This window comes from Antedon bifida, chromosome 1 (assembly GCF_963402885.1).
Source record: "Antedon bifida chromosome 1, ecAntBifi1.1, whole genome shotgun sequence".
NCBI classification, from domain to species: Eukaryota; Metazoa; Echinodermata; class Crinoidea; order Comatulida; family Antedonidae; genus Antedon; species Antedon bifida.
The window spans coordinates 12,138,767-12,165,165 of record NC_136226.1 but is presented as its reverse complement, the minus strand read 5'-3'; the positions used below and the strand labels follow the sequence as shown (position 1 = coordinate 12,165,165).

General features: G+C 34.1%; 1 protein-coding gene across 6 annotated transcripts in view; it reads right to left on the bottom strand.

Moving 5' to 3' along the window:
* The window catches only part of LOC144842250 (titin-like), a 79,241-nt gene that overhangs the window by 41,813 nt on the left and 11,029 nt on the right, over positions 1–26,399 (bottom strand). For 4 of the 6 annotated variants that reach the window (XM_078698664.1, XM_078698671.1, XM_078698681.1 and 1 more), the window contains 49 exons: positions 26,040–26,306; positions 25,602–25,865; positions 25,112–25,372; positions 24,698–24,964; positions 24,261–24,524; positions 23,771–24,031; positions 23,408–23,674; positions 23,059–23,322; positions 22,537–22,797; positions 22,134–22,394; positions 21,665–21,925; positions 21,248–21,508; positions 20,837–21,103; positions 20,378–20,647; positions 19,976–20,242; positions 19,494–19,787; positions 17,792–18,088; positions 17,315–17,617; positions 16,890–17,192; positions 16,442–16,744; positions 16,011–16,310; positions 15,618–15,920; positions 13,571–13,873; positions 13,185–13,484; positions 12,763–13,065; positions 12,329–12,631; positions 11,709–12,011; positions 11,299–11,601; positions 10,888–11,190; positions 10,447–10,749; positions 9,985–10,278; positions 9,426–9,728; positions 8,942–9,244; positions 8,407–8,709; positions 8,004–8,306; positions 7,583–7,885; positions 7,129–7,425; positions 6,689–6,991; positions 6,276–6,575; positions 5,838–6,140; positions 5,424–5,729; positions 5,026–5,328; positions 4,623–4,925; positions 4,229–4,528; positions 3,764–4,066; positions 3,163–3,462; positions 2,537–2,833; positions 1,981–2,283; positions 1,476–1,778 (listed from right to left, as the gene is read on the bottom strand). In XM_078698664.1, the coding sequence (XP_078554790.1) occupies positions 1,476–1,778; positions 1,981–2,283; positions 2,537–2,833; positions 3,163–3,462; positions 3,764–4,066; positions 4,229–4,528; positions 4,623–4,925; positions 5,026–5,328; positions 5,424–5,729; positions 5,838–6,140; positions 6,276–6,575; positions 6,689–6,991; positions 7,129–7,425; positions 7,583–7,885; positions 8,004–8,306; positions 8,407–8,709; positions 8,942–9,244; positions 9,426–9,728; positions 9,985–10,278; positions 10,447–10,749; positions 10,888–11,190; positions 11,299–11,601; positions 11,709–12,011; positions 12,329–12,631; positions 12,763–13,065; positions 13,185–13,484; positions 13,571–13,873; positions 15,618–15,920; positions 16,011–16,310; positions 16,442–16,744; positions 16,890–17,192; positions 17,315–17,617; positions 17,792–18,088; positions 19,494–19,787; positions 19,976–20,242; positions 20,378–20,647; positions 20,837–21,103; positions 21,248–21,508; positions 21,665–21,925; positions 22,134–22,394; positions 22,537–22,797; positions 23,059–23,322; positions 23,408–23,674; positions 23,771–24,031; positions 24,261–24,524; positions 24,698–24,964; positions 25,112–25,372; positions 25,602–25,865; positions 26,040–26,306 (14,217 nt within the window). The remainder of the gene's footprint in view (positions 1–1,475; positions 1,779–1,980; positions 2,284–2,536; positions 2,834–3,162; positions 3,463–3,763; positions 4,067–4,228; positions 4,529–4,622; positions 4,926–5,025; positions 5,329–5,423; positions 5,730–5,837; positions 6,141–6,275; positions 6,576–6,688; positions 6,992–7,128; positions 7,426–7,582; positions 7,886–8,003; positions 8,307–8,406; positions 8,710–8,941; positions 9,245–9,425; positions 9,729–9,984; positions 10,279–10,446; positions 10,750–10,887; positions 11,191–11,298; positions 11,602–11,708; positions 12,012–12,328; positions 12,632–12,762; positions 13,066–13,184; positions 13,485–13,570; positions 13,874–15,617; positions 15,921–16,010; positions 16,311–16,441; positions 16,745–16,889; positions 17,193–17,314; positions 17,618–17,791; positions 18,089–19,493; positions 19,788–19,975; positions 20,243–20,377; positions 20,648–20,836; positions 21,104–21,247; positions 21,509–21,664; positions 21,926–22,133; positions 22,395–22,536; positions 22,798–23,058; positions 23,323–23,407; positions 23,675–23,770; positions 24,032–24,260; positions 24,525–24,697; positions 24,965–25,111; positions 25,373–25,601; positions 25,866–26,039; positions 26,307–26,399) is intronic. The other 2 variants (XM_078698690.1, XM_078698707.1) reach the window with 2 other exon arrangements.

Below are 26,399 nucleotides of genomic sequence, written 5' to 3'. Positions count from 1 at the left end.
AAAATTATAATTATAAACTAGCTTTAATTCGTCAATATGACGAATTATAGGTTATATGCATTGATTTAAATAAAGATAATTGATGTTTAAAAGATATATTGATTGATTGATTTTCTCAGAATCTTTAATTATTTATAATAAATGATAGGATCTTGCTAACACGAATACAATAGCCGGTATCACAATCCAATCAAAGATCCCTCTGCATATAATGTCATAAACCACATTGTTACAATTCAACTTTATTTCAGACAAACTGTCCATATGAAACATATAAATACAATAAAAAATAATAAAAAGCATTATGTGACAACCGTCATGGAGATAGTAATAAACTCACTTTTTATCTAGATTTCATTATAAATTATGTGTATAATCTATACACTAAAAAATAAAATTGAACAAACAATACGGATAATAAAAAAAAATATTATTTCGTTTCCCAAGGTGAGACTCGATCTCGGTACCTTGAATGCCATAGACACGAGCACAGACCACCGAGCCATACACAACTGACTAAAAGTTGTAGAAAAATTCCTCCGTGTATTTACTATGCAGTAACCACTTTGGTGCAGATAGATTAATATTACATACCGCAATGAATTATAATTTTTACTATGATGACATCTTTAAAAATGTAAAAAAATGATGCACTGTCAAACTATATACTTTTAACTTTAATATATGAACTTTTGAAGGAAGAAAGTAAATGTTAAGTTTGTTATTTTGGCCTAAGAAAATGTCACAATTTGTTTGATTGTCGAAATTAATTTTTTAAAATTTAATATGCAATTAATGATGACTTAATCAACTTTAGTTCTCTTAAATTAATAATAAATCATACATATGATACATACACTTCAAGAAAATAAAATAAAAAATAGGTGTTCCCGAGCATTCTGACGATCTAAATTAATTTTTTAATTTAGCATATTTTCACCATTTTTTTAACTTACACGTGCGTAGCCTGTCACTTTTGACGTGCTCGTATAACGTAATTTTGCGTTGAAAAGTGAATAAAATATGATGATATTATTAAAGAAAGGTTGTAAAACAGAAATCGAACAAAAAGCGTGCGCACTCATGGCAATTTTTTAAACGCTTAAAATTGCCTGAAACGTACTCTAATTTCATCGAAAACAAATTTTGACAATTTAAACAATTTTAAGCGTGCATTATATGCGCTACGCACGTAATTATATTTATGCTTGTGAAGATATGATTACAAACGTGATTTCATTAAATTAAAAAAATTATTTTTGATTGCGCACCGTGAAAACATAACCACATCGATTCCTGGCCATAAGGAATATACTCTGAAAAATTGACTTAGCTAGATGAAACTGATATCAAGATAATTAACGGACAAAATAGTGCTAAGAAAAGAATAAATCAATAAATAAATAAAGATTGTGACAGAATCAATATGTTATATGCATGATAATGCATATAACCTAATAAAAAGCAAAACTTACCAAATGGTAACTTAGCGATGATGCTATCTGAGGGCTCACTTGGTTCACTTAGACCAGCCAAATTCTGTGCAAGAACACGGAATTGATACTCCTGTCCTTCCTTAAGACCTTCTGCTTGGAGTGTTGTTTTTTCCAATGGTTTTGTATTCACAGCTGTCCAGCGTGTACTGTATTTGTCTTTCTTTTCAATCATATAACCTATTACAGGACTTCCTCCATCTGACTTAGGAGGCTTCCAATCCACTTTAATGGCTGATGCAGTTATATTTGATACAACTGGTTTAGATGGCCCACTTGGAACATCTAAAGAGGTATGAAGGACAATATTGTTAACAGATTGCAATATCTGGAGACAATAAGTTGATGTTGCTTGTAATAGTATTTTTTAAATAGTTATCCTAATAATATAGCATGTTCCAGGGTTTTACTATATAATACTTGTATGATCAATATTCAATCAATGTTTATTGTAGAATGATATTCTATGTGTGAACACACTACATACCATATGGTGGCTTTGTTAAAACTGGATCTGATGCTTCACTTGGCTCGCTGTTACCAGCCAGATTCTGCGCAATGATACGGAATCGGTACTTGTTTCCTTTTATCAGATCAGTAATCATGAATTTTGTGACGTTTATCTTTTCTTGTGTGGCAGATACCCATCGCTTTCTATCACCATCACATTGTTCAATAATGTAATTTGTGATTGGGCTACCACCATCAGATTCAGGTTCGTTCCAGTTGAGACCCACGCAGGTGCTGTCAACATTATCAACACTTGGTCGGCTGGGTGGAGATGGCACATCTATTTTTAAATACACATTAAAAAATAAATATACTGTATAACAATAGACAGAAAGAGAGTTAGTCTCATAGAACTTGCACCTGAGTATAGAAAATAGCTCCAATTTAAAAAAAACAGAGAACAATACTGTCTTATAAAGCAAAACAACAGTCATATAAAAAAAAAATATACTAATAATACTGAGTATTGTTGACTTAAATATCATATATATGCTTTATAGTGGATTCTTGTCAATATCACACCGGTTTCTTACCAATCTCAGGAATTGTTTTTGTTTTTATCGCTCGACTTGGTGCTCCTACACCAGCCACGTTTTCGGCTGACACTCGGAACTCATACTCAGTTCCGTCTTTTAATCCACTAATTGTGTAATCAAATTTTTCGCCATCAACTGAGTCAACTTTCATCCAAAATCCAAAGGTTTCTCGTAGTTCCACAACAAAATTAGTAAGTTGGCTTCCACCGTCACTATCTGGTGGCATCCATGTTATAGAAATTGAATGTTCTTCAACACTTGAAACAATAGGATTACCAGGCTCACTTGGTGGATCTAACCATATAAAGTGTTTAAACAAGATGTGAAGATAGATTCACCATAATCGAAAAGGACATAAAAAAATACATGGAAACGAGTAGCAGCAGAAAAAGCAACATCACTGTTTCAAATACACATTGGTTTGAACTCCATATGGTATCATAACATTTAACCAACAGAAAAGAATCTTTCTTTCTGTTAACAGAAAAAGAAATTCGACAGGATACAAACTCGTCACAAACATTTAAGGAAGGGATGAAGTTTGAGGAATAAATAAAAACATCAGACAGACCGCATAAGCAACACTGTAAATTGCTGAAGCCAAAAAATCACATGTATTTTACCATAAAGTGACTTTGCTGTAAATGTAGACACTGAACTTGATTCTCCAATTCCAGCAAGGTTCTTGGCGCTCACTTGGAATTCGTAGTTAGCTCCCGTTGTTAACCCTTTTACAGTATATACACATTTTCCATTTGCATCCTGTGTGATTCTGATCCATTTAACAGAGTCAGTTTCTTTACGTTCTACTACATACTGCGTTATTGGACTCCCACCATCAGACGATGGTGGTTTCCAGTTTACAGTCAAGGACGTGTTAGTAGCATTCACCAGTTTTGGTGCACTTGGGGCGCCTGGGATATCTAAGATTGCAGAATAAAAACTTACTATAAATATTTCAAAATATCTGTAGATGTTGGATAGAATGTATATCAGATGGGTTGAAATAAGAATTTGAATGAGGATACTATTGTTATGAGTTGTTTATAGAAATGTTACATTTCAAGTAGAGGATAAAGACTGAAAACAAGTAAAGGTAGAGGAAAACAATAAAATGGGATATACATCGAAGAAGGAATAATACCTTGACACAGACAGAATATAACAGACTTTTTGTTACAAGCTACACATATAACTATTTGACATACTCGCAGGTACACCTACCATACGGAGGTTTTGTCTTGATTTTATCAGTTGCTTCAGAAGGTAAGCTTTCACCTGCTTTATTTACAGCTTTTACCCTAAATTGATACCAACGTCCTTCTTCAAGATTATCTACTGTGAAAGTTGTTGACAATGTAGTCTCGGAAGTAACTTGTTCCCATCTGGATACATACTGTTCCTTCTTTTCAACATGATAACCTAAAAGACTGCTTCCTCCATCAAAGAGTGGAGCAGTCCACTCAAAGGAGATAAAGGTTGTGCTCACTTCGGTAACATTTGGTGTTCCGGGTTTATCTGGTGGATCTATATTTTCACATTGCATACATCAATTAATATAATTAACAAATCTTTTATCTTATTATCCATGTAATATACATTTTATGATATTCCATACTGCAAATGTATTTCAACTATACTATTAATATTGCATCAATAAATTAAAGGTTTACAAGTTACAAAACTCACCAAATGGATATTTAGCAGTTGCATGAATCAAGTCGCTTGCTGTTCCAACTCCAGCTACATTTACAGCAGAAACACGGAAATCATACTCCTTATTCTCTGTGACGTCACTGATGACAATGGTACGCTCGACTATTGGTTGCTTAACAACTGGAACCCATCGGGTACTGAATTTGTCTCGACGCTCAACCAGGTATCCAGTGATAGGTGAACCACCATCAGATTTTGGCTCATTCCATTTCAAAACAATAGCTTTTGGTGAAGTATCACTTACTTCAAAATCACTAGGAGCATCTGGTGGGTCTGAAATAAATGAAATAACATATTGAGAATGTCCAATGTTAGATATCTATAAACAAAATAATGAATAAAAAGATAAATAATTGATATCACTTACCAAAAGGTGATTTAGCCTTAGCAAATGGTGAACCATCAGAAGGTTTTCCGATTCCTGCTTGATTTTCAGCGGCAACTCTAAAGCTATACTCTTCATCCTTGGTTAGATCTGTTACTTTATATTCAAATTGTGTGTGCAAAACTTTTGTAACCTTTGACCAGCGTTTGCTAGTTTTCTGGTTCATTTCAATTTGGTAGTTTGTGATTGGTGATCCACCATCTGACTTTGGTTCTTCCCATTCCACTACCATCGATGTTTCAGTTATGCACGATATCTTGGGAGGAGGTGGAGGACTTGGAACATCTTTGAAAAAAATGTATACATAGATATATTAGTTTTGAGCAGAAATATTGTATTTAATACTATATGAATTGGAAATGGATTAATTTATTGCCAACCATACCATACGGTAATTTTGCCTTAGCAGGATCCGAAGGTTGACCCGGTTCTCCAACACCAGCTTTGTTTTGAGCACTGATTCGGAATTGGTAGGTATTCCCCTCAATCAATCCAGAGACAACATAATTTAATCCACTTATAGCATCTTTCGATGCTTTCATCCAGCGACCACGATCTGTGTCTAAACGCTCAACTATGTAGCTGGTAATCTTGGATCCACCATCACTCTCTGGTTGGGTCCACTCCAATGATATTGATGACACATTGGTGGTTATTACTTTTGGCTTCCCAGGTGGTCCAGGTACATCTGTAAAGAATTCAACATTTGAAAAATATTATTACACAGCACAAACAATAAACTGTATCGTTTGAGGTCCCTTTTTAGTGACAAGTGATACATACCATATGGAGGCTTAGCTTTTACAGGCTGTGTAGCTGGGCTTGATTCACCAACCCCAGCAGCGTTTTCAGCACTAACACGGAATATGTATGTGTTGCCTTCAACAAGATTTAGCACATCAAAAGTAAGTTCATTAATAATCTCTTCTTTGTGGGCTTTACTCCATCGTTTACGTTCTGGATCAGCTTTTTCAAGAAAATATCCAATTATTGGGGATCCTCCATCGTCTTCTGGAGCCTTCCATGTCAACACCATATGATTGGTATCTACTTGGATTATTTCTGGGATACCAGGTGGACCGGGCACATCTGTGAAAAGTTCACATTAAGTACACTGTAAGTATCGATACACATATTAATGTATAAATTTGTAAAAATACTGTTAATCAATCAAGTAGCATGTAAACCAAGTCTTACCATAAGGAGCTTTAGCTACAGCAGAGTCAGATGGCTCACTTGGTTTACTGGTACCTGCCTCATTCTGAGCAAAAACCCTGAATTCGTACAATGTGCCTTCTTTAAGATCTACCACAACATATGTTGTTTCCGGAATAGCGGTCTCTTTTACTTGAGTCCATCTTGAGCTAAACTTATCCTTCTTCTCTATAAGGTAGCCAGTGACTTGACTTCCACCATCATTGGTTGGAGGTGACCATGTGAGCTTCATTTGAGTACAGTCGATTTCGATAACAGAGGGCTTGCTTGGTGGAGATGGCACATCTGCAATAGTTATTTCTTACATTAGAACAAATATTCATATATTTTTAAAATTGCTTTTTACAATTTTGATATGGTAGTTTTAATTAAATAATTATACTATACCATAACAAACTAAATTTTTCACAATGTACTTACTGTATGGTGATTTTGCTTCATGTGCTAACGACGGGTCGCTAAACAATCCCTCTCCAGCTTTATTCTCAGCAGCAACTCTAAATTCATACTTAGATCCTTCGTAAAGTCCATCTATGGTAAATGATGTTTCTGTGATCTGACTTGGAATCTTTGACCACCTTTTACGCTCTGTGTCTCTCTTCTCAAGTATATATTTTGTAATAGGGCTACCGCCATCACTGACAGGCGCTGTCCAAGTAATGGAGAGAGATGTCTTTGAGAAACTAACAACTTCTGGTATACTAGGAGCACCTGGTTTATCTGTAGTTCAAAGTCAGTGAATGTCATTAACAGATCATGTAAAATGTATTTTATTTGTTATCAATCAAGTATATATATATGATAATGGTTTGTTTTAATGTTGTGTAACTTACCAAATGGAGGTTTTGCTTGACAAAAATCACTTTGATCACTGAATGGACCAACCCCAGCTTTGTTTTCTGCTGCAATATGGTAGGAATATTCTGACTTTTCACGTAAGCCAGTATCTTTAAATTCAAGCTCGGATTTAGAAGTAGTGCCTATATTAGTCCATTGTCTTTTATCAAAGTCACAACGTTCAATTATGTACTTAGTTATTGAGCTTCCACCATCACTCTTTGGTTCCGACCACTTGACTGTCATCTCTGTCCGGTCGAAAGCAATGATCTCTGGTTTTCCTGGTGCAGAAGGTGAATCTGTGTATAACAAATTTTAACTTATTTGGCTATACTTTCAATTCTAATACTCCACTCTTATATACTGTTGCTATATATACTCACAACATAGTAAACATGGAATATTGAATTGTGTAAGTTACATAATAAGTTCTTACCAAATGGATGTTTAGCAATAACTGGATCTGATGGTTCGCTATCAGGACCGAAACCTGCTTTATTTTCTGCCTTGACCCTGTATTGATACTCAGTACCTTTAGTTAAATCAATGACATCTAGTGAAAGGTTTGAAACAGATTTTATCTTAGTCCACATTCTTGAGGATGTTTCTTTCTTCTCTATTGTGTAATTAAGAATTTTACTTCCACCATCGCTTGAAGGCTTTGTCCAAGTTATTGTCATTGAATATGGAAGGACATTACTAACAGATGGCTTCCCTGGCTGGGTTGGAACATCTATACATATTAAAAACAAATTACACTTGGATGAAATAAAGAATAACAATAGGAATAACAAATAATATTTCTATTACATGATATATACATATATATTACATGACCGATAATTAAATCTATATTGCAATTGCAAATATAGTATCTATATAATTGTTACCATATGGCGCCTTTGCAGTAAATTGTCCAGAAGACTGACTACACGGTCCAATTCCTGCTTTGTTTTCAGCGCTTACTCGGAACTCATACACACATCCTTCAACAAGGTCTTTAACATCCAATGTGGTCTTCGTAATCTTCTCTCTAGTTACTTTCAACCATCGCGTTGCTGTACTTTCTTTTCTTTCTACAATGTAGTTTGTTATCGGACTGTTTCCATCAGATTCTGGTGGTGTCCAAGTCAATGCCATGGATTCTTTGAGGATGTTGGTGACTTTTGGTGTTCCAGGACAACCTGGTAGATCTACATTAAATTATATAAATTTACAGTTCAGCTACGAATAAAATGATAATCTTAAAATGTTGTTTGTTTTAACTGTTGATGGCATTGTGTAAAGAATACACTATAAAAGGTAACTTACCATAAGGCATCTTTGCCACACATGGATCAGACAGATCACTTAATTCACCAACACCAGCTTTGTTTTCAGCACTAACTCTAAAGACATATTCCACACCTTCCAATAGATTTTGAACATCAAATTCTGTATCTGCAATGGTTGTCTTGTTTACGGCAATCCAAATATTTCTGGAAACATCACATCTTTCCAGGTTATATCCAATTATTGGGCTGCCCCCATCGCTTTCTGGAGCTACCCATGATACTGTCATTGATGTAGCATCAGCCTTTCTTATAATAGGTTTCTGAGGCTTAGATGGTACATCTATACAAAAAATAGAATTGAGAAGTAAAGTATTTGTACTATTATTGTATCATCAAATGGCATATTTTTTTGGAAACAATTATACAATTACACAACATACCATAATGTGGCTTGGCTTTCTGTGGATCTGATGGTTCGCTTGGGTTACTTAACCCTGCCTTATTCTCAGCAATGATGCGAAACTCGTAAACAGAATTTTCTGTTAGATCGTCAACATTAAATTCAGTTTCAGCTATTGATTGTGTTGTAGCCTTTTTCCATCTTACTGCAAACTGATCTTTCTTTTCAATGATGTAATTTGTTATTGGAGCACCACCATCATCCTTTGGGGTTGTCCATTTGATGGTCATTGAAGAAGCATTAACATCTGATACTTCAGGTTTCCCAGGTGGGGATGGAACGTCTAGAAAAGAAGACAATCATATGTAATGGTCAAATTCAAAAAAATGTTATTCTTTGTGTCTGTGGATATAATGATATCATATCTTATCATTTTCTTTCTTTGTTTGATGATGTACACAAATATTTTAAAAAATGAGTATGTTAGTGTATGTGTATGTTTATCTTATTGTTACAGAAAAAAAAACATTGGTTAGGGTCAATTTACAGAAAAAACCCATAAAAAGTGAACTTACCAAATGGTGGTTTGGCAATCACAAAATCGCTTGCATCACTTGGAATGCCTTGTCCTGCCTTATTTTCAGCTTTAACTCTAAATTGATAATCATCACCTTTGGTTAACCCTGTTAGTGCAAATGAGGTATCAACAACTGAATCTCTGGTCACTCTAACCCACTTCATTCCAGATTTGGTTCGCATTTCGATGACATAGTTGGTTATTGGACTGCCTCCGTCGTCTTTTGGCGGTTTCCATGATACCGTCATTCTGGTACTGTCTACATCCCTCACAAATGGCTTTCCAGGACAACCTGGTACATCTGACAAACAAATATTATAGTAGCCTTTATAAAACCTGAATATGTCTATACTATTAATATTAATCAGTCAGTGGATAAAATCTATTAGAAAAATGTATGTTGTAGACATAATTGCATTAAATCAGCAGCGACCAATGCAAAAATGTATACATAATGTAACATTTTTAATGTATATACTAACCGTATGGTGGTTTTGCTACAACAGGATCAGTTTGTTCACTCGGTGGACCTCTACAAACTTTGTTTTCGGCCGATACTCTGAACACATACGTATTCCCTTGGAATAGGTCAGTGACTTTCAATTCAGTTGCAGAAATGTTGTAGCGATTTACTTTTGCCCATAGGTCATTAGATGTATCCTGTTTCTCAATTACGTAATTTATGATTGGACTGCCACCATCAGACTCGGGTGGTGTCCATTTGATTGATATTTCGGTGCTGTTGACGCCGGTGATTTCTGGTCTTCCTGGTGCTGTTGGTGGATCTATAGACAATAATATATATTGTATTTATTATTGGCTGACTGAACAATTTAAATTGAGGTAGTATACTATTAATTGTTACCATTGAATGCTTCTGCCATTTAGGAATTTTTAATCAGTGTCTAATTGTCAAAGGGTTGTTTATATGTGTGTTTCTTTTGACTCATTAACAGTGAATCTACCTACAAAACGTATACATAACACACATCAAATTGCTCACATTTAGATAGAAAATAATTAAAAATGACAGTGTCTTACTAATTTTATCCTTTGCTTCAACTGTACTAGATGGAATACTTGGTTTTCCAGCACCAGCTTTGTTAACAGCACTTACTCTGAATTCATATTTGGAGCCCTCAATCAAATCAGTAGCGGAGAATGTTACAGCATTAACTTCATCATATTTCATCCAGTCACCTCTTCTTTCTCGCTTTTCAACGATGTAACCCGTGATTTCTGCACCACCATCATTATCTGGAGGTGTCCAAGAAAGGTTAACTGACCTAGCAGTTACATCTGATATGTCTGGTTGCGATGGAGGACCAGGAACAACTGTAAGATAACAAAATGGTATCATCATTATTTTAATTTTGTTACTTTGTTGTAAAGTAATTGATTTGAATTCTTAACAATGAATATGATGTTAATATATTTTCTTATAAATTACATAAAATAAAAATTATACACAATATTTTTTCAAATGTCTAAATATAAACATACGGAATGGTGCCTTGACTACGATCAAGTCGGATATGTCACTCGATTTACTGCTCCCTGCAGCATTCTCTGCTTTAACTCTAAATTGATACTCTTTACCATCAATTAATCCGGTCACAGTAGCTGTTGTCTCCAGCAAACGTTCCTTGTATGATTTAGTCCACTTTGTTGCCAGTTTTTCTTTAGATTCTATTATATAATTTAAGATTTTGGAATCACCGTCCCATTCAGGTTCTTCCCATGACAGTTTAACACTGCTTGAAGTGATGTCACTTACAACAGGTTTGCCTGGTTTATCAGGAACATCTATTGAATATATAACACAAGTTAACACAACTTATAATTATTATTATTACTTTGCATGATTAAAAACAAATTCCACAAGAATACATGGGTTTGAGTAGAGCATAAGAACAGTTCTTTTTTTCAGTCAGAGAGACTTACCATAAGGTGGTGTTGGTTGTTTTGATTCAGAAGGTTCAGAATATTTTCCTGGTCCAGCTATGTTAACTGCACATACTCTAAACTGGTATTTACTAGTCTCAATCAGATCAGTTGCCTTTAACTTCAATTCAGGAACTGGTTCTTTTGTAACCTTTATCCATCGATCACGACCAATTTCCATTCTTTCAACGAAATATCCAGTGACTGGACTACCGCCATCATGCTTTGGAGAATCCCATGCTAGATTTAGACTTGTACTCTCATCTTCTGACACTTGAGGCTGACTTGGTGCATCAGGTGGGTCTAAAGAAATATTACATTATGACTCCATAATAATGACCAGTGACCGGTGATTCTTTTAAACTTAAAAAATTAACACACCATTGGTAATTTGATTTATAATATACTCACCAAAGGGAGGTTTAGCAATGGTTGGTTCAGTAGCATCTGAGGGTTCCCCAGTTCCTGCCTTGTTTTGTGCTGCAACTCTAAATCGATATTCATTGCCTTCGGTTAAACCTGTTACTGTTAACTCTAGAACCGTGCAGGGCTCTTTGTTTACAGGTACCCATCTTGATGAATACTGTTCTTTCTTTTCTATTAAATAGCCAGAAATAGGTTTTCCACCATCAGAGTCTGGAGCCGTCCATGACAAAACAATTGTGTCCTTATCAACTGAATCTATGACAGGTACTTTCATTTTCCCTGGTGTGTCTGAAAACAAAGTTAACCACAAATGAGAAATGACACAAACAAAACTTCAATTATTTATTTATAACTCAATTTAGTGACCAAAAAATTGGATATCAATATGATCTTACCATAGGGTGGTTTGGCAATTGTTGGTTCTGAAGGTGAACTTGGTTTTCCAGTACTCATCTTATTTTCTGCCAATACCCTAAATTGGTATTCACCACCGGGTTTAAGATTTCCAATCTCTAATTCTCTGTCTGTCTCTTTCTCTTTATTGACTCTAATCCATTTTGGTGATAATTTCTCCTTGCGTTCAACATAGTATCCTGTAATAGGAGTACCGCCATCTGATAATGGCAATTCCCACTCAATTACCATTATTGTTTCATCCACTTCTACAACTTCTGGTTGCCCTGGTGGACCAGGAGGATCTGCAATTTAAAAAAATAAATATTATATATGTTAGTATATTTTTCCTTGTGGTAAGCCATAAAAAATAAACACCTGATTTCATTCATTTCATTTTATATTTGAAATCATTTGAAACCAGATGAATTTTTAGAATGTATGTACAAATACCAAAAAGTCACACACTAGTTTTATTATTAAACATGATCCATTAATTATTGCCAATAACATACCATAACAAAAATAATACTTGACAGGTTTAAACTCTATATACAAAATAATTACAGTATATTGACATAAAATACAAAATTCATGCTTAGTTGATATTCAAAAGACATACCATATTTAGACTTTGCTTTTTTAGCATCAGTTTCCTCACTAGGTGGGCTAGTTCCTGCCTTATTCTCTGCATTTACTCTAAACTCATATGTCTTTCCTTCAGTAAGTCCAGTAATGGTATATTCACAATCGGTAACTGGTGTCTTGTTAGCTTTCACCCACCGATCGCGAGCTGTGTCTCGTTTTTCAATGTTATACCCTATAATTGGTGCACCGCCATCATTTGAAGGTGGTGACCATTGTAGTGTCATCTCAGTCGCATCCACAGATGTTATGGTTGGTTTAAGAGGCGCCTCTGGCACATCTAACACAAAATAATTCATAGAATTGATGACAATTGTAATGCACTTAGATTATTAAAAAAATTGATTTATAAAAAAATGAAATACCAATAACTAGTCACCAATTTGTAATTATCAATCTATGATATCTTACCATATGGTGGTTTGGCCACAGTACTCTCTGACGGTTCTGACGGTAGGCTCCTTCCTGCTTTATTCACAGCGATAACTCTAAATGTGTACTCATTTCCAGTTGTTAGCCTTGTAGCCTTAAATGTTGTCTCAGTAATGTTATCAAGTGTGGCTACAACCCATCTTGAAGATGATTTCTCCTTCTTTTCAATGATATAGTTTGTTATTGGACTACCTCCATCTGAATCAGGTGCTGTCCATGAAAGAGTGATTTCTGTTGCTTCAACTGAACTGATACTGGGGATTCCAGGTACACTTGGGACATCTAAATAAAAAAAATCATATTTTTAGTATCATTTATTGAGTCAAGTGTTTCTTGTGTAGCTTATAATTAACAATGATAGGCAAATGAGAGTGTGTCTTCAAATGTATGGAATAACTCACCGTATGGAAGTTTGGCGATAGTTGGCTCGGAGCTTTCACTTGGTTCACTTGGCCCAGCTTTGTTTACAGCAAGTACTCTGAATTCATATTCAGTACCCTCTATTAAGTCAGTGACTACAAAAGAAGGTTCTTTAATTGAGTCCTTTGTAGCTTTCCCCCAACGGCCGCCAGTTTTACGCTTTTCAATGATGTAATTGGTAATTGGTGAGCCTCCGTCATTTTCAGGTGGTGTCCATGATAGTGTAATTTCAGTTGTGTCATATGCTTCAATTATAGGCTTAGAAGGTGCATCTGGCACATCTACAAATTGAAACAACTCATGTTATTTCAGAATGTAAGTATTTTGACATAAAAAAACAATTATTAAATTCTTCAGTGTAACTTACCATAAGGTAATTTAGCAACAACACTGTCTGAGGTATCACTTGGTTCACCAAATCCGGCTTTATTCTGCGCCATGACACGAAATTCATATTCGTTGCCTTGCTTCAAGTCGGTAACATCCATTATTGTTTTATTGATCGGTGACTTGTTTACACGTAGCCATTGATTTCGTGATTTATCAAGTTTTTCCACAACATAACCGGTAATCATGGCACCACCATCACTCTCAGGTGGAGTCCATGTGAGAGTCAATGATGTTGCATCAACATTGGATATTACTGGCTTTCCAGGCTTCTCTGGTGGATCTGTTGGCAATATAATAAGTGTTATTTAACAGTTATGAAAATGAAATATATATTTATGTTGAAATGTATATGTCACCTAAAATGCTTTATTAGTTATCCGCTTAGTAGCGGATAACTCCTTGTGATTGTAGTGGATCAATATTTTTTTTCTGTATTATTCTTATTTCTTTCCCGTTTTTTTGTGGCTCACGTATCTCTAAAATGTGTAAACATAATATTTCATAACTTTGACAACATGTGGGCATTTACGTGAAGTTGTGCACCTCCTATTTTGAATGACGTCAGAGTTGCGCAACGTGACTTACGCGCGATTTTATGATTTTTAATGATTGATCATAGCTTAAAAACCAAGAGTAATTTTTTTTGAAAATTTAAGTCATATCAAGGGCAAACTTTTAGTTAACTAAAAATTGCGTGTTTTACAAGAAGTTACGCGCGCACGCGCATTTAAAATTTTAAAATGCGCAAAATTAATTTCTAATCAACTTTTTACGCTGTTCATGACATTTTGCGCATGTCAAAATTTCCCGCGCGCGCGAACAATTTTACGCGTGCAGTGAGCACGCAACATGAAAATCATGTTTTTTTCTATTAAATTGTGATTTTCCAGCCTTTCCTAGTCATTTTTAAAAAGATTGACATCATTTCAAATTAAAATGACGTCATACGTACACGTTGATTTAGACCATTTGCATGCGTTTTAGTTGCAAAAGTTACAAAATATTGTCAAAATTATGCCTATTTTGAATCTATTATAGCTCCTCAGGATCAACCGTTACCCCCGAGTTTTTTAACTTAATATGTAAGCAGATATGTTGTAGATATGAATTCATGCAGAATTTTTTCCTTACGGATGTTGTGACGTCATCGTATGGCCACACAAATGTAAAAAATAGGATTTTTGTCTCTTTCGTTATTGCTCATCACATTCAATGGAGCGCATCACGCTTATCCGTCTTCCATTTTCTCCGAGATTTTAATATTATCTAGGTCAATCAACTATCTTTCGCATGAGTTAAAAATATTTTGATTTTTATAACGTCATCATGCCTAAAAATTTAAATTACGTGGGTCATTAATTTTATCTTTACAGTAAATTTTAATCTGTTATAGCTCATAAGAATAAAATGTGATAATCACGATTAAAACGTTTTCTGGAAGCTATTGGATTGTAGATACGAATTCATTTGAACATTTTGCCAATCAGATGTAGTGACGTCATCATATGGCCAGTTGAATAAAAAAAGTCGTATTTTCATATTTTGCGTCATAGTTCATCACATTTAAAAGAGCGCGCATCTATATTTTACGTATCCAAATTTCTTCTACACGCTAATATGTTGTTGCTGAGATAATATCCTTCCGAAATTATTATTTTAGTGTTTCATTTTGATACCGTCGCCATGTTAAAAAATGGAATAAATGGCGGGTCCCGTAATTTCACCTATTCTACACTGTATGTAATATGTATACAGATTATACTGTTTATACTGTATATACTATATGACACAAAATTGACAGAATTCAGCACTAACAACATATCATATTCTTCAGATCAGGTCATAATGTCATAATCTTTTTCTGTGTGCAAAATTCCAACGTATGACGTGCATGTGGCGTTTGTCGTGCGGATAACTAACTGACGAGTTTCATGTCTAGTTCTAATTTAAGTTTTACTTTACTTGCCCATCTCTCATCATCCTGTGTACCTATTGTAAAGTTGTGCTACAATTAAAATATTTACCATAGGGTGGCTTTGTCAACACTGTGTCCGAAAGATCAGAGACAGGTCCAGTACCAGCTAAATTAACCGCAGAAACTCTAAACTCGTATTGTTTGCCTTCAACCAAGTCTTGGACTTCATAGAATGGTTTTGCAACTGGTTGTTTGTTCACTTGCATCCACCTATTGCGGCTTACATCACATCGTTCAACAATGTAGCCTGTTATTGGACTTCCACCATCTGTTTCTGGTATAGACCATTTCAACTCCACATTGGTAGAATCAACTTTAACTATCTCTGGCTTACCGCAACGTCCTGGGATATCTGTTTGAATTAAACACAATTATTTACCATCAATAAAAATTAATACAGTGACTTCAATTGCAAATATTTCATTAAGTAATCATGTCTTACCATAAGGTGCTTTGGCAAGACAAGCATCAGTAGCATCACTGGGAGGACTTAGGCCTGCCTCATTAACGGCTGTTACTCTGAACTGGTAAGAGGCTCCTTCCGTCAGACCAGTTACAACTGTAGTACACTTCAAAAGTGGTTCTGTTGTAACTTTACTCCATTTCAAAGATAAGTTGTCTTTTTTCTCAAGGATATAATTGGTGATCGGGCTACCGCCATCTGAAGGAGCTTTCCATGTCAGATTCATTTCTGTACTCTGAATATCTGAAACAACTGGCACCTCTGGTTGTTCTGGTTCATCTGAATAAACACATTGTGTACATTTAATATAAATCTTAAAATCATCACAAGATATGGTACTATTATATACTGTTATTACCATTACATTATAAAATATCATAATATTAATTATCTATTTAAAAATTACTTACCATAAGGAGGCTTTGCTATGTGAAGCTCGGATGGTTGACTTGGAGGCCCTTTACCAGCATCATTGACAGCAATAACTCTAAAGCAATATTCATTCTTTCTTGTAAGTCCAGTCACCTTGAATGTTGTTTCACGCAGCTTGTCACGTGTTACAGCAGCCCAATGTGTGGATGTTTTCTCCTGCACCTCAAGTATGTAATACTTCACTGTATTTCCACCATCAGATGATGGAGGATTCCATGTAACAGTCATTTCTGTGCTGTCGATCTGAGTTACGTTTGGAGGTTCTGGTGCACTGGGAACATCTTTTGATGCAGAAATAGATTAAAATACAATACTAAATCAAACATAGATATTTTTTATGTGAGAACCAGTATTATAGTGTTTATTCAAGGATATTGTGATGGAATAAATATGAATACTCAATTAAAAAGCTTATTTTTTACTTACCGTATGGCAATTTAGCAACAAATGTGTCACTTGCATCACTACATTTGCCTAGCCCAGCAGCATTTTCTGCAGCAACTCGAAATTGGTAACTATTTCCTGCTAGGAGGTCAGTTACAGTGTACTGTGTGTCTGTTACAGGATCTTTATTTGTCTTCACCCATCTACCTCTGGTGATGTCACATCTCTCAAGAGTGTAACTGGTTACTGGTGAGCCACCATCATTTTCAGGTGGTGTCCAAGTGATCTTCATTGTAGTTTCATTAATAGTTTCTACCACAGGTTTTCCAGGTGCATCAGGAGCATCTACACATAAAGATATGAATAAATAAGTAGAGTGGCATCAATTAAATGATGTTAACTTCACGCACATATTATTTGATTAATCAATTTGAACAAAAATATAAAAAAAATGATTTACTATTTACCGTAAGGTGGTTTGGCAATCACTGATTCTGAATTCTGACTTGGTTTACTTTTGCCTGCCTCGTTTTCAGCATATATACGATATAAATATTCATGTTTCTCAACAAGGTCGGTACACGTAAATGAACATTCATCAATCCTCTCATCAGTTAGTACAACCCAACGTGTTGTGTTTGTATCTTGACGCTCGACTATATAACCAAGAACAGGGCTACCTCCATCATATTCAGGTGGTGTCCAGCTAACTGTCATACAGTTGCGGTCAATGTCTGTTACCGTTGGTGTTCCAGGTGGATGTGGTACATCTGTGTGGTAGAAGTATTGTCTAAAATTTAGATACTTGTAACCATTTGAGATGGTTTTATTATATTTGTATTAACAACAATATTTAAGTAAGATATTATATTTGATAGTGCTATGTATGATAATAATTGTTTAGGTGGTTATAACATATTAAACATATATAAACATTTTTTTACCAAACTGATGTTTCGCAATAACTGGGTCTGTTGGTTTACACGGTTCACCGTCTCCATGTTTATTTGAAGCATAAACACGGAACATGTACTCATTTCCTTCAACCACTTTGGTAACATCCATTGACAAATCAGGTGTATTGCCTGCAGACATCCAGTTATCTCTCTTCATATCTCTTCTTTCAACATAGAACTTAGTTACTGGGCTTCCTCCATCATCTAATGGAACATCCCAACTCAGGCTTACACTTTTTGGAGTTATTTCGCCTATTTTAAGGTTCTGTGGTGGTTGAGGTATATCTGAGAATAAAAATTAATGCATAGCATTATTATATTAAACTATTATATTGTTAAAAATGGCATCGTATGTATCAACTGCAAAATCTAAAACATACACTAAAACTGCATAATCTATATATAAATTTACGTAAGGGCAAAATTCGGTAAATCGTGTGTTATTTCTAGAAAGTTTACTCGATAGTATATAAAGTTGGTTAGAATCTCGGTACTGATTTTAACCACCTGATGTAACCCTGTTTACTAATTAAATTTAGTTTGATAATTAGTTATTGACAATTAAAACGAATTTAGGTTCAACGATTTGCCCCAAATAGGGGTGTTTTCCGATCGTGGTTTACACTGTCTAATGGATGTCCTCATGAAAAATACCTGCACACAATAATACGAGGATACTTCGCATTTTCCTATCTCCTTCTATGATAATTGTTTTTAATAGCTGAAAACCGGTTGAACAGCTCGAGTACAGTATCATAATGTTGAAAACAGGCCGATTTTCTTTAAAAAATACTATTTTGATAGATTTAATATACGTTTATAAAAATGTATTGATTTGCGATGAATGGAACATTCCAATCTCTCAGACTCCCAGTTTGTAGGTAAATTTGTGAGCCCTTGGTTTAACACAAGTAGGTAAATTTATGGGCCCTTGGAGAATACAACTTATATAGTATTGCAACACTTTGACAATATTGTAAATACTGTACGTATTAACCATTTTTGGTGGCCATTTGAATCGAAATTGTCTTACTGTGAATGTGGTTACTGTTAGATATATAAACAAAATATACAAAGAACATTTATTACTGTGACTGTGGGTAGATTACTGACAGTTGCTTCTCAACGTTTGTATTAATTAATAATTATAAAAAATATAAACTTCGTAGTTCAACGTTTGTACTTTACTATTTCAATCGACTATAACAGGGACAGTTTTAAAAAAGTATTATAAATCGTAAATGTTTTACTGTGTTTAGTAGTATATTATTGATAGGTCTATAAAACATTTAAAACAATATTTCGTTACTGAGTGGATAGAGAATATATTTAAAAATTGTTCTTCCCATCCTTTTCCACATCCCTTAACTCTAATGTTATATACAAAACACAAATTGGGTTTGTTTAAATGAGTTCAAATAAAAAAATTGGACTCATTTTTAAGACAAGGTCTAATTCCCAGGGTGCTAATTTTACATAAATCATCGTGTCTATTTATTCGTTTCTGTAAACGACAATGTACTATAGTCCTGCGGTACGTACATTTTTTACGCTGAAATTACTGTGTATTCGAGAACCATCTGTGGACACGACCTAGATGGTACGCTCGCGTACCATTTAGTATATATAATTCTCATTGTGTAGTAAATCATAAAGTTTATAATAACAATAATTTATTTGAAGTACTTACCAAAAACATCCAATTCAAATGCATCAGTACCCGTTCCAACATCATTTGCTGCAGTAACCATATATTTACCACGGTCTTGTCGTGTTGTCTCTAAGATATTGATTGTAGACTGTATGCACATGCCTTTGTCTGTATTTATTTTGACATGATCTGATGTGTCTATCTGTTTTTCAGCCATTGTCCAACTTACTGTTGGTGACGGTGCACCAGTGATATCTGAAATCACTGTTACTTTCTTTCCAGCTCTGATAGTTAGTTTCTTAAAATCATCATTTATTTTAACCTCAGGTATTGCTGTAGAAAAGGTAATTATAGTAAAATAAAAAAGGATATATGAACATCACATATATAACTAATATTGTTTGAAGAAGTACATAGTGAGGAATACATGTGGTAACAACATTAGAATGACATTGTGATTACAATTAGCCCTTTAACCTACTTTAAATACGTTTTAAATACTGAATTACAAAATAAATTACCTTCCAAAATCAGATCAGCGTGACACTGTATCTTGTCAACTTCAGCTGTGTATTCAGCATCATCATCAAATGTAACATTCTTAACAAAAAGTACATAAGTTTTTCCATCTTGCTTCATTTCGTATTTGTTGTTTTCTTTGATTGGTTTTCCATTTTTCAACCATCTGAATTTTATGTTTTCCTTGTTGACGATACATGTAAATGACACTGAAGTACCAGGACCTGTTATAACCTCTTCTGGTGGTTGTAAAATCTCTGCAGATTTGTCTAAAATTGATTAAATTAAGTATTTAGGTATTATTACTAAATTTAATGTTTAAACACAGTAAAGGATAAATAAACAATACAACATAGTAAAGGATGATATAACATCATATACAATTGTATGTATTAAAACCATACCTTTCACGGTCAGTTTAGCATAATTCCGTTTTTCAGAAACAAGAACTGTGTATTCAGCCTCGTCATTGAGAGCTACATTCTTTATGATCAATGAGTGTTTTTTACCATCTCTGATCATGTTGTATTTGTTGTCTGGTTGGATCTCAGAACCATTTTTCATCCACTTTAGATCAGCTGTTTCTTTATCAAGGACACAAGTTAGTACTACTTCTTCATCTTCCTCGATACAGCTTGTGTCGCTTGGAGCTTCTACGACCTCAGGAGGTGCTTCTATAAAGGTAAAATAATACACAATGGATATTGTAATAAAACAAAATAACCAGAAGCTACAGTGTATCTTCGTGATTAAACTGTTATCACAGTTTGATTGCTATGATACTATGACTGAAGTAGGAAGGAATTAGATGGTGTATGTAAGAGTATATTTTCCAATAAAATAATAAAAAACCATAATCTTACCTTCAACAATGAGTTCTGCAGTCGACTCACTGTCGCATGTTTTACATGTGTAGTCCGATTCATCATCGAAAGAAACGTTGTGAACAATCAATATGCGCTCGTTACCTTTAGTTACAAATTCATATTTCCCATTGGCAACAATTTCCTCTCCATCTTTGAGCCACTTAATTTTGGCATCTTCATCAGAGATCTTACAGTTAAAGCGAGCATCTTGACGTTCGATAGATGTCATGTTTTTCAATTCAGCGAGGAACACAACGGGAGGAGCTAAAAGAGGAAATGGTTTTTCAAATTTTGGTCTTATTAAAATTGACAATACAGTAATTTGTTGTTGTACCTGTAGTTACTTTTAAACTGAACTACATTTGAAATAATAATTTTGAATTGGGTTAAGAACCATGTAAGACTTACGTTCGACCAAGAGCTCAGCCTTTGTTGTATCCGTTTCCATTGCACATGTAATTTTACACTCATCATCAAGTTTGGCATCATAAATAATCAATTTTCTTGTTTTGCCATCTACTCTTATCTTGTGCCTGACATCTGGTTTTATCTCAGTTTTGTCTTTCGTCCATTTGACGACTGCCCTTTCATGTGAGACTGTACAGACAAACTCAGCTTGTTCGCCTACTATAACAGTCACATCAACAAGCTTTGTTTCAAACTTGGTTCCTTAAATAGATTAGGCATTAAAATGATTTAAAAGATTGTAAAACATTCTTTTTCTAAAAATGCTAGCTTATCAGATATACATTAAATAGATGAATACACAAAAAACTACACTACACTAAATTATTTAGTATTAAAAGTGAAGAGATTATAAATTACCTTCAACAAATAATCCAGCGGATGTTTGTTGGGCACCAATAGAACATGTATATTCAGCATCGTCATCAATACCAACATCTTTTATACGAAGGCCACGCTTTTTGCCATCAACAATAAAGCTGAACTTCTCATTCTCTTCTATCATCTTTGATTCAATTGTCCATGTGACTTTAGCTTTAGGGTTACTTAAAGCACACTCCATTACAGCTGTATCAAATTCAGTTGCGTCGATATCCTTGAGCTCGGTGGTAAATGTACATTCTATACATAATAGGACACAATATTAGGGCATGCAAACAGTCGCCAAATACAAAGAACTAAAGAATAGTATGATATATATATATATATTATGTTGCCAATACCTTATATAATTGTTATATTTAGGCTTCTAACATTTTGTTGCTATAACAAAATAGTATAGACTTGATTAATTGTGATTAGCATCAGTATCGGCTATTACTGTATTTACCTGCAATAAGTAGCTCTGCAGTTGTTGAATGCTCAGATGTAACACATGTGTAATCTGCCTCATCATCAAGTGTCAGGTTATGAATGATTAATCCACGCTTTTTGCCATCAACAATAAATTCAATTCTGTCATCTTCTTCTAGTGGTTTTCCATCTTTTCGCCATGATACGGTCACTTTAGCATTGGACACTTCGCAGACTAACTTAACATCATCAAATTCTGCTACTTCTGTATTTTTTAACTCTTTGGTGAAGTTGGTTCCTAAACAACAAAGGACGTATGTTACTAATTCAAATAGATGCCATGTCTACAACAACAATGCTTTCTTTAGATGATTTTTTACTCACAATTTAACAAGAATTGGCTCATAAGCATAAAATTGAAATACAAACAAAACAATTACCTTTGACTCTTAATGTTGCTGATGATGACTCATTCTTAAACACACATGAATATTCACCAGAATCTTTCATGTCAGCATCTTTGATTACAAGTTTCCTTTGACATCCATCAATGACAAAGGAATGTTTAGGACCTTCGGTAATAACCTCGTCATTTTTCATCCATGTCACAGTAGCTTGCTGGTTGGAAACTTGACAAGAGAAAGTAGTTTCTCCAAACTCCGCCGTGGTTATGTCTTGCAATGGTGAAGTAAACTTTGTAACTGGACAAATAGAAGTAACAAGTAAATTAGATATTTTTTGCATAATATAAACACTTTTGTCACAAACCTAAAGAAAACTTTAAAAAAAAACAACTTTATTTATTAAATACATATTTGTATTTGTAAGTTTCTTTCCAGTAACTTATATATTTATATATTTTGAAAATAAATCAATAATCAAAGTTAGTTCTAAGCTCTTCTTTTATTAACTTGATGACGATAAGTAAAATAAAATCACACAAATCAGACCAGATATTTTACCTTCAACAGTTAGATTGGCTGTAGACTCTACGTCACCTACAACGCATGTGTAGTTCCCCGCATCTTCTGGACTCATGTCTTTAACAATAAGCTTTCGGTTTTTCCCTGATACAACCATCTCATATTTTGAGTTGGTTTCAATGGGTTTGTTGTCTTTAAACCAAGTAACATCTGCATTGGCAGATGATACTTTAGCCTGGAAATTCACCTCGTCTTCAAACTCAGTGACATTGACATCTTGGATACCAGAGGTAAACTTCAGTGCTGTTAGATAGAAATTAATAATTAAATCTGATTTTTCCTTTTATGTGAAAGCATCATTCAATTAAAAATAGTTTAATAATAATACCTTCGACAATAAGCTCTGCAGTAGATTCACTGTCTTGTGTTTTACAGGTGTAATCTGCTTCATCATCGACAGAAGCGTTATGAACAACAAGAGTATGTTCATTGCCTTTGATGATGAAATCAAATTTCTCATTTGGTACTATTTCCTCTCCATCTTTAAACCAAGTTATTTCAGCATTTTCATCTGAAATACTGCATGTAAAGTAAGCATCTTCACGTTCAATTAACTCCACCGTCTTCAAATCGGCAGTAAAGACAACAGGAGGTGCTAAAAAATAATTGTAATCAAAGTATTAATGAAAAATGTATTTATTAAAAAAATAATTTGATTTATTCTTTTTGAACTACCACTCAAACTACTAACCTTTAACTGTCAAATTTGCTGAAGATGTTTGGTTTTTAAACACACATGAATATTCAGCTGAGTCATTCGTATCAAGATCTTTGACTATCAACTTTCTCTGACATCCATCAACAACAAAAGAGTGTTTTGAATCTTCAGTGATTTCTTTGTTGTTTCTCATCCATGTCACACTCGCTTCTTGGTTTGATACTTCGCAAATGAAAGATGCTTCTTCTGATTCGGTAGCTGTCACATCTTTTAATTGTGATGTAAACTTTGTAACTAAATAAAATAATACAGTGAAATTAAACATAACAAGGTATGCAGCAAATTTGGTTAAAGTAATATATGTATTTTCGAATTTTGACATTATCATTTTATTACTTTACCATTTATTTTGGATTTAAACTTACTTCATATTACTATGATTGCAAGAATGCTCTGGCTTGTTGATTTCGTAGACAATAAAAACAGTAGTTTTTTAATAACAATACATATATCAACAACTTACTATCAATATTTAGATGGGCTGAAGATTCTACACTCCCTACGACACATGTATACTCTCCTTCATCTTCTGGACTCATGTCTTTAACAATAAGCTTTCGAGTATCACCCGACATCACCATCTCATACTTAGAACTAGCAACAATAGGTTTATTGTCCTTTAACCAAGTCACTTCTGCTGTGCTAACTGACACCTGTGCTTCAAAAACAGCTTCTGTCTGTACGTCAGTTACTTTCACATCTTTAATTTTGGAAGTGAAATTCAATGCTGTTGAAATATAAAATGCAATAATTATCAGGTAAGGTAAGTAATCAACAAACGGAATATGGAAGGATTTGGCAATTAAATATACTACTTCATAGATTAGGGAACAACTTGGATACTTTACAACATCTTTTTTATATACCATAACCCTTTAAACTCTAATTCATTGGCATTACCTTCAACAACAAGTTCTGCAGTAGATTCACTGTCTTTTGTTTTACAGGTGTAATCTGCTTCGTCATCAAAGGAAACATTGTGGACAACCAAAATGCGCTCATTGCCTTTCGTGATAAATTCAAATTTATCATTTGAACTTATTTCCTCTCCATCTTTAAACCATGTTATTTCTGCATTTTCATCAGAAACGTTGCAAGTAAAGCAAGCATCTTCACATTCGTTTATCTCCACAGGTTTCAATTCACTTGTGAAAAGTACAGGAGGTGCTATATAAAAAGAACATTTTTTTATAATAATATTGATGCAAATCTTACAAAATAACTTTTCAAACTCCAATATGTATAACGTTTAAAACATCAATATAGAATGCATAGTTGGATAATACATTGAATCAAATGTTAATTTTAACAAACCTTTAACTGTCAAATTTGCTGAAGATGTTTGGTTTTTAAACACACATGAATATTCAGCTGAGTCATTCATATCAAGATCTTTGACTATCAACTTTCTCTGACATCCATCAACAACAAAAGAGTGTTTTGAATCTTCAGTGATTTCTTTGTTGTTTCTCATCCATGTCACACTCGCTTCTTGGTTTGATACTTTGCAAGTGAAAGATGCTTCTTCTGATTGGGTAGCTGTCACATCTTTTAATTGTGATGTAAACTTTGTAACTAAATAAAATAATATAGTGAAATTAAACATAACAAGGTATGCAGCAAATTTGGTTAAAGTAATATATGTATTTTCGAATTTTGACATTATCATTTTATTACTTTACCATTTATTTTGGATTTAAACTTACTTCATATTACTACGATTGCAAGAATGCTCTGGCTTGTTGATTTCGTAGACAATAAAAACAGTAGTTTTTTAATAACAATACATATATCAACAACTTACTATCAATATTTAGATGGGCTGAAGATTCTACACTCCCTACGACACATGTATACTCTCCATCATCTTCTGGACTCATGTCTTTAACAATAAGCTTTCGAGTATCACCCGACATCACCATCTCATACTTAGAACTAGCAACAATAGGTTTATTGTCCTTTAACCAAGTCACTTCTGCTGTGCTAACTGACACCTGTGCTTCAAAAACAGCTTCTGTCTGTACGTCAGTTACTTTCACATCTTTAATTTTGGAAGTGAAATTCAATGCTGTTGAAATATTAAAATGCAATAATTATCAGGTAAGGTAAGTAATCAACAAACGGAATATAGAAGGATTTGGCAATTAAATATACTACTTTATAGATTAGGGAACAACTTGGATACTTTACAACATCTTTTTTATATACTATAACCCTTTAAACTCTAATTCATTGGCATTACCTTCAACAATAAGTTCTGCAGTAGATTCACTGTCTTTTGTTTTACAGGTGTAATCTGCTTCGTCATCAAAGGAAACATTGTGGACAACCAAAATGCGCTCATTGCCTTTAGTGATAAATTCAAATTTATCATTTGAACTTATTTCCTCTCCATCTTTAAACCATGTTATTTCTGCATTTTCATCAGAAACGTTGCAAGTAAAGCAAGCATCTTCACATTCGTTTATCTCCACAGGTTTCAATTCACTTGTGAAAAGTACAGGAGGTGCTATATAAAAAGAACATTTTTTTATAATAATATTGATGCAAATCTTACAAAATAACGTTACAAATTCCAATATATATACAGTTTATAACATCA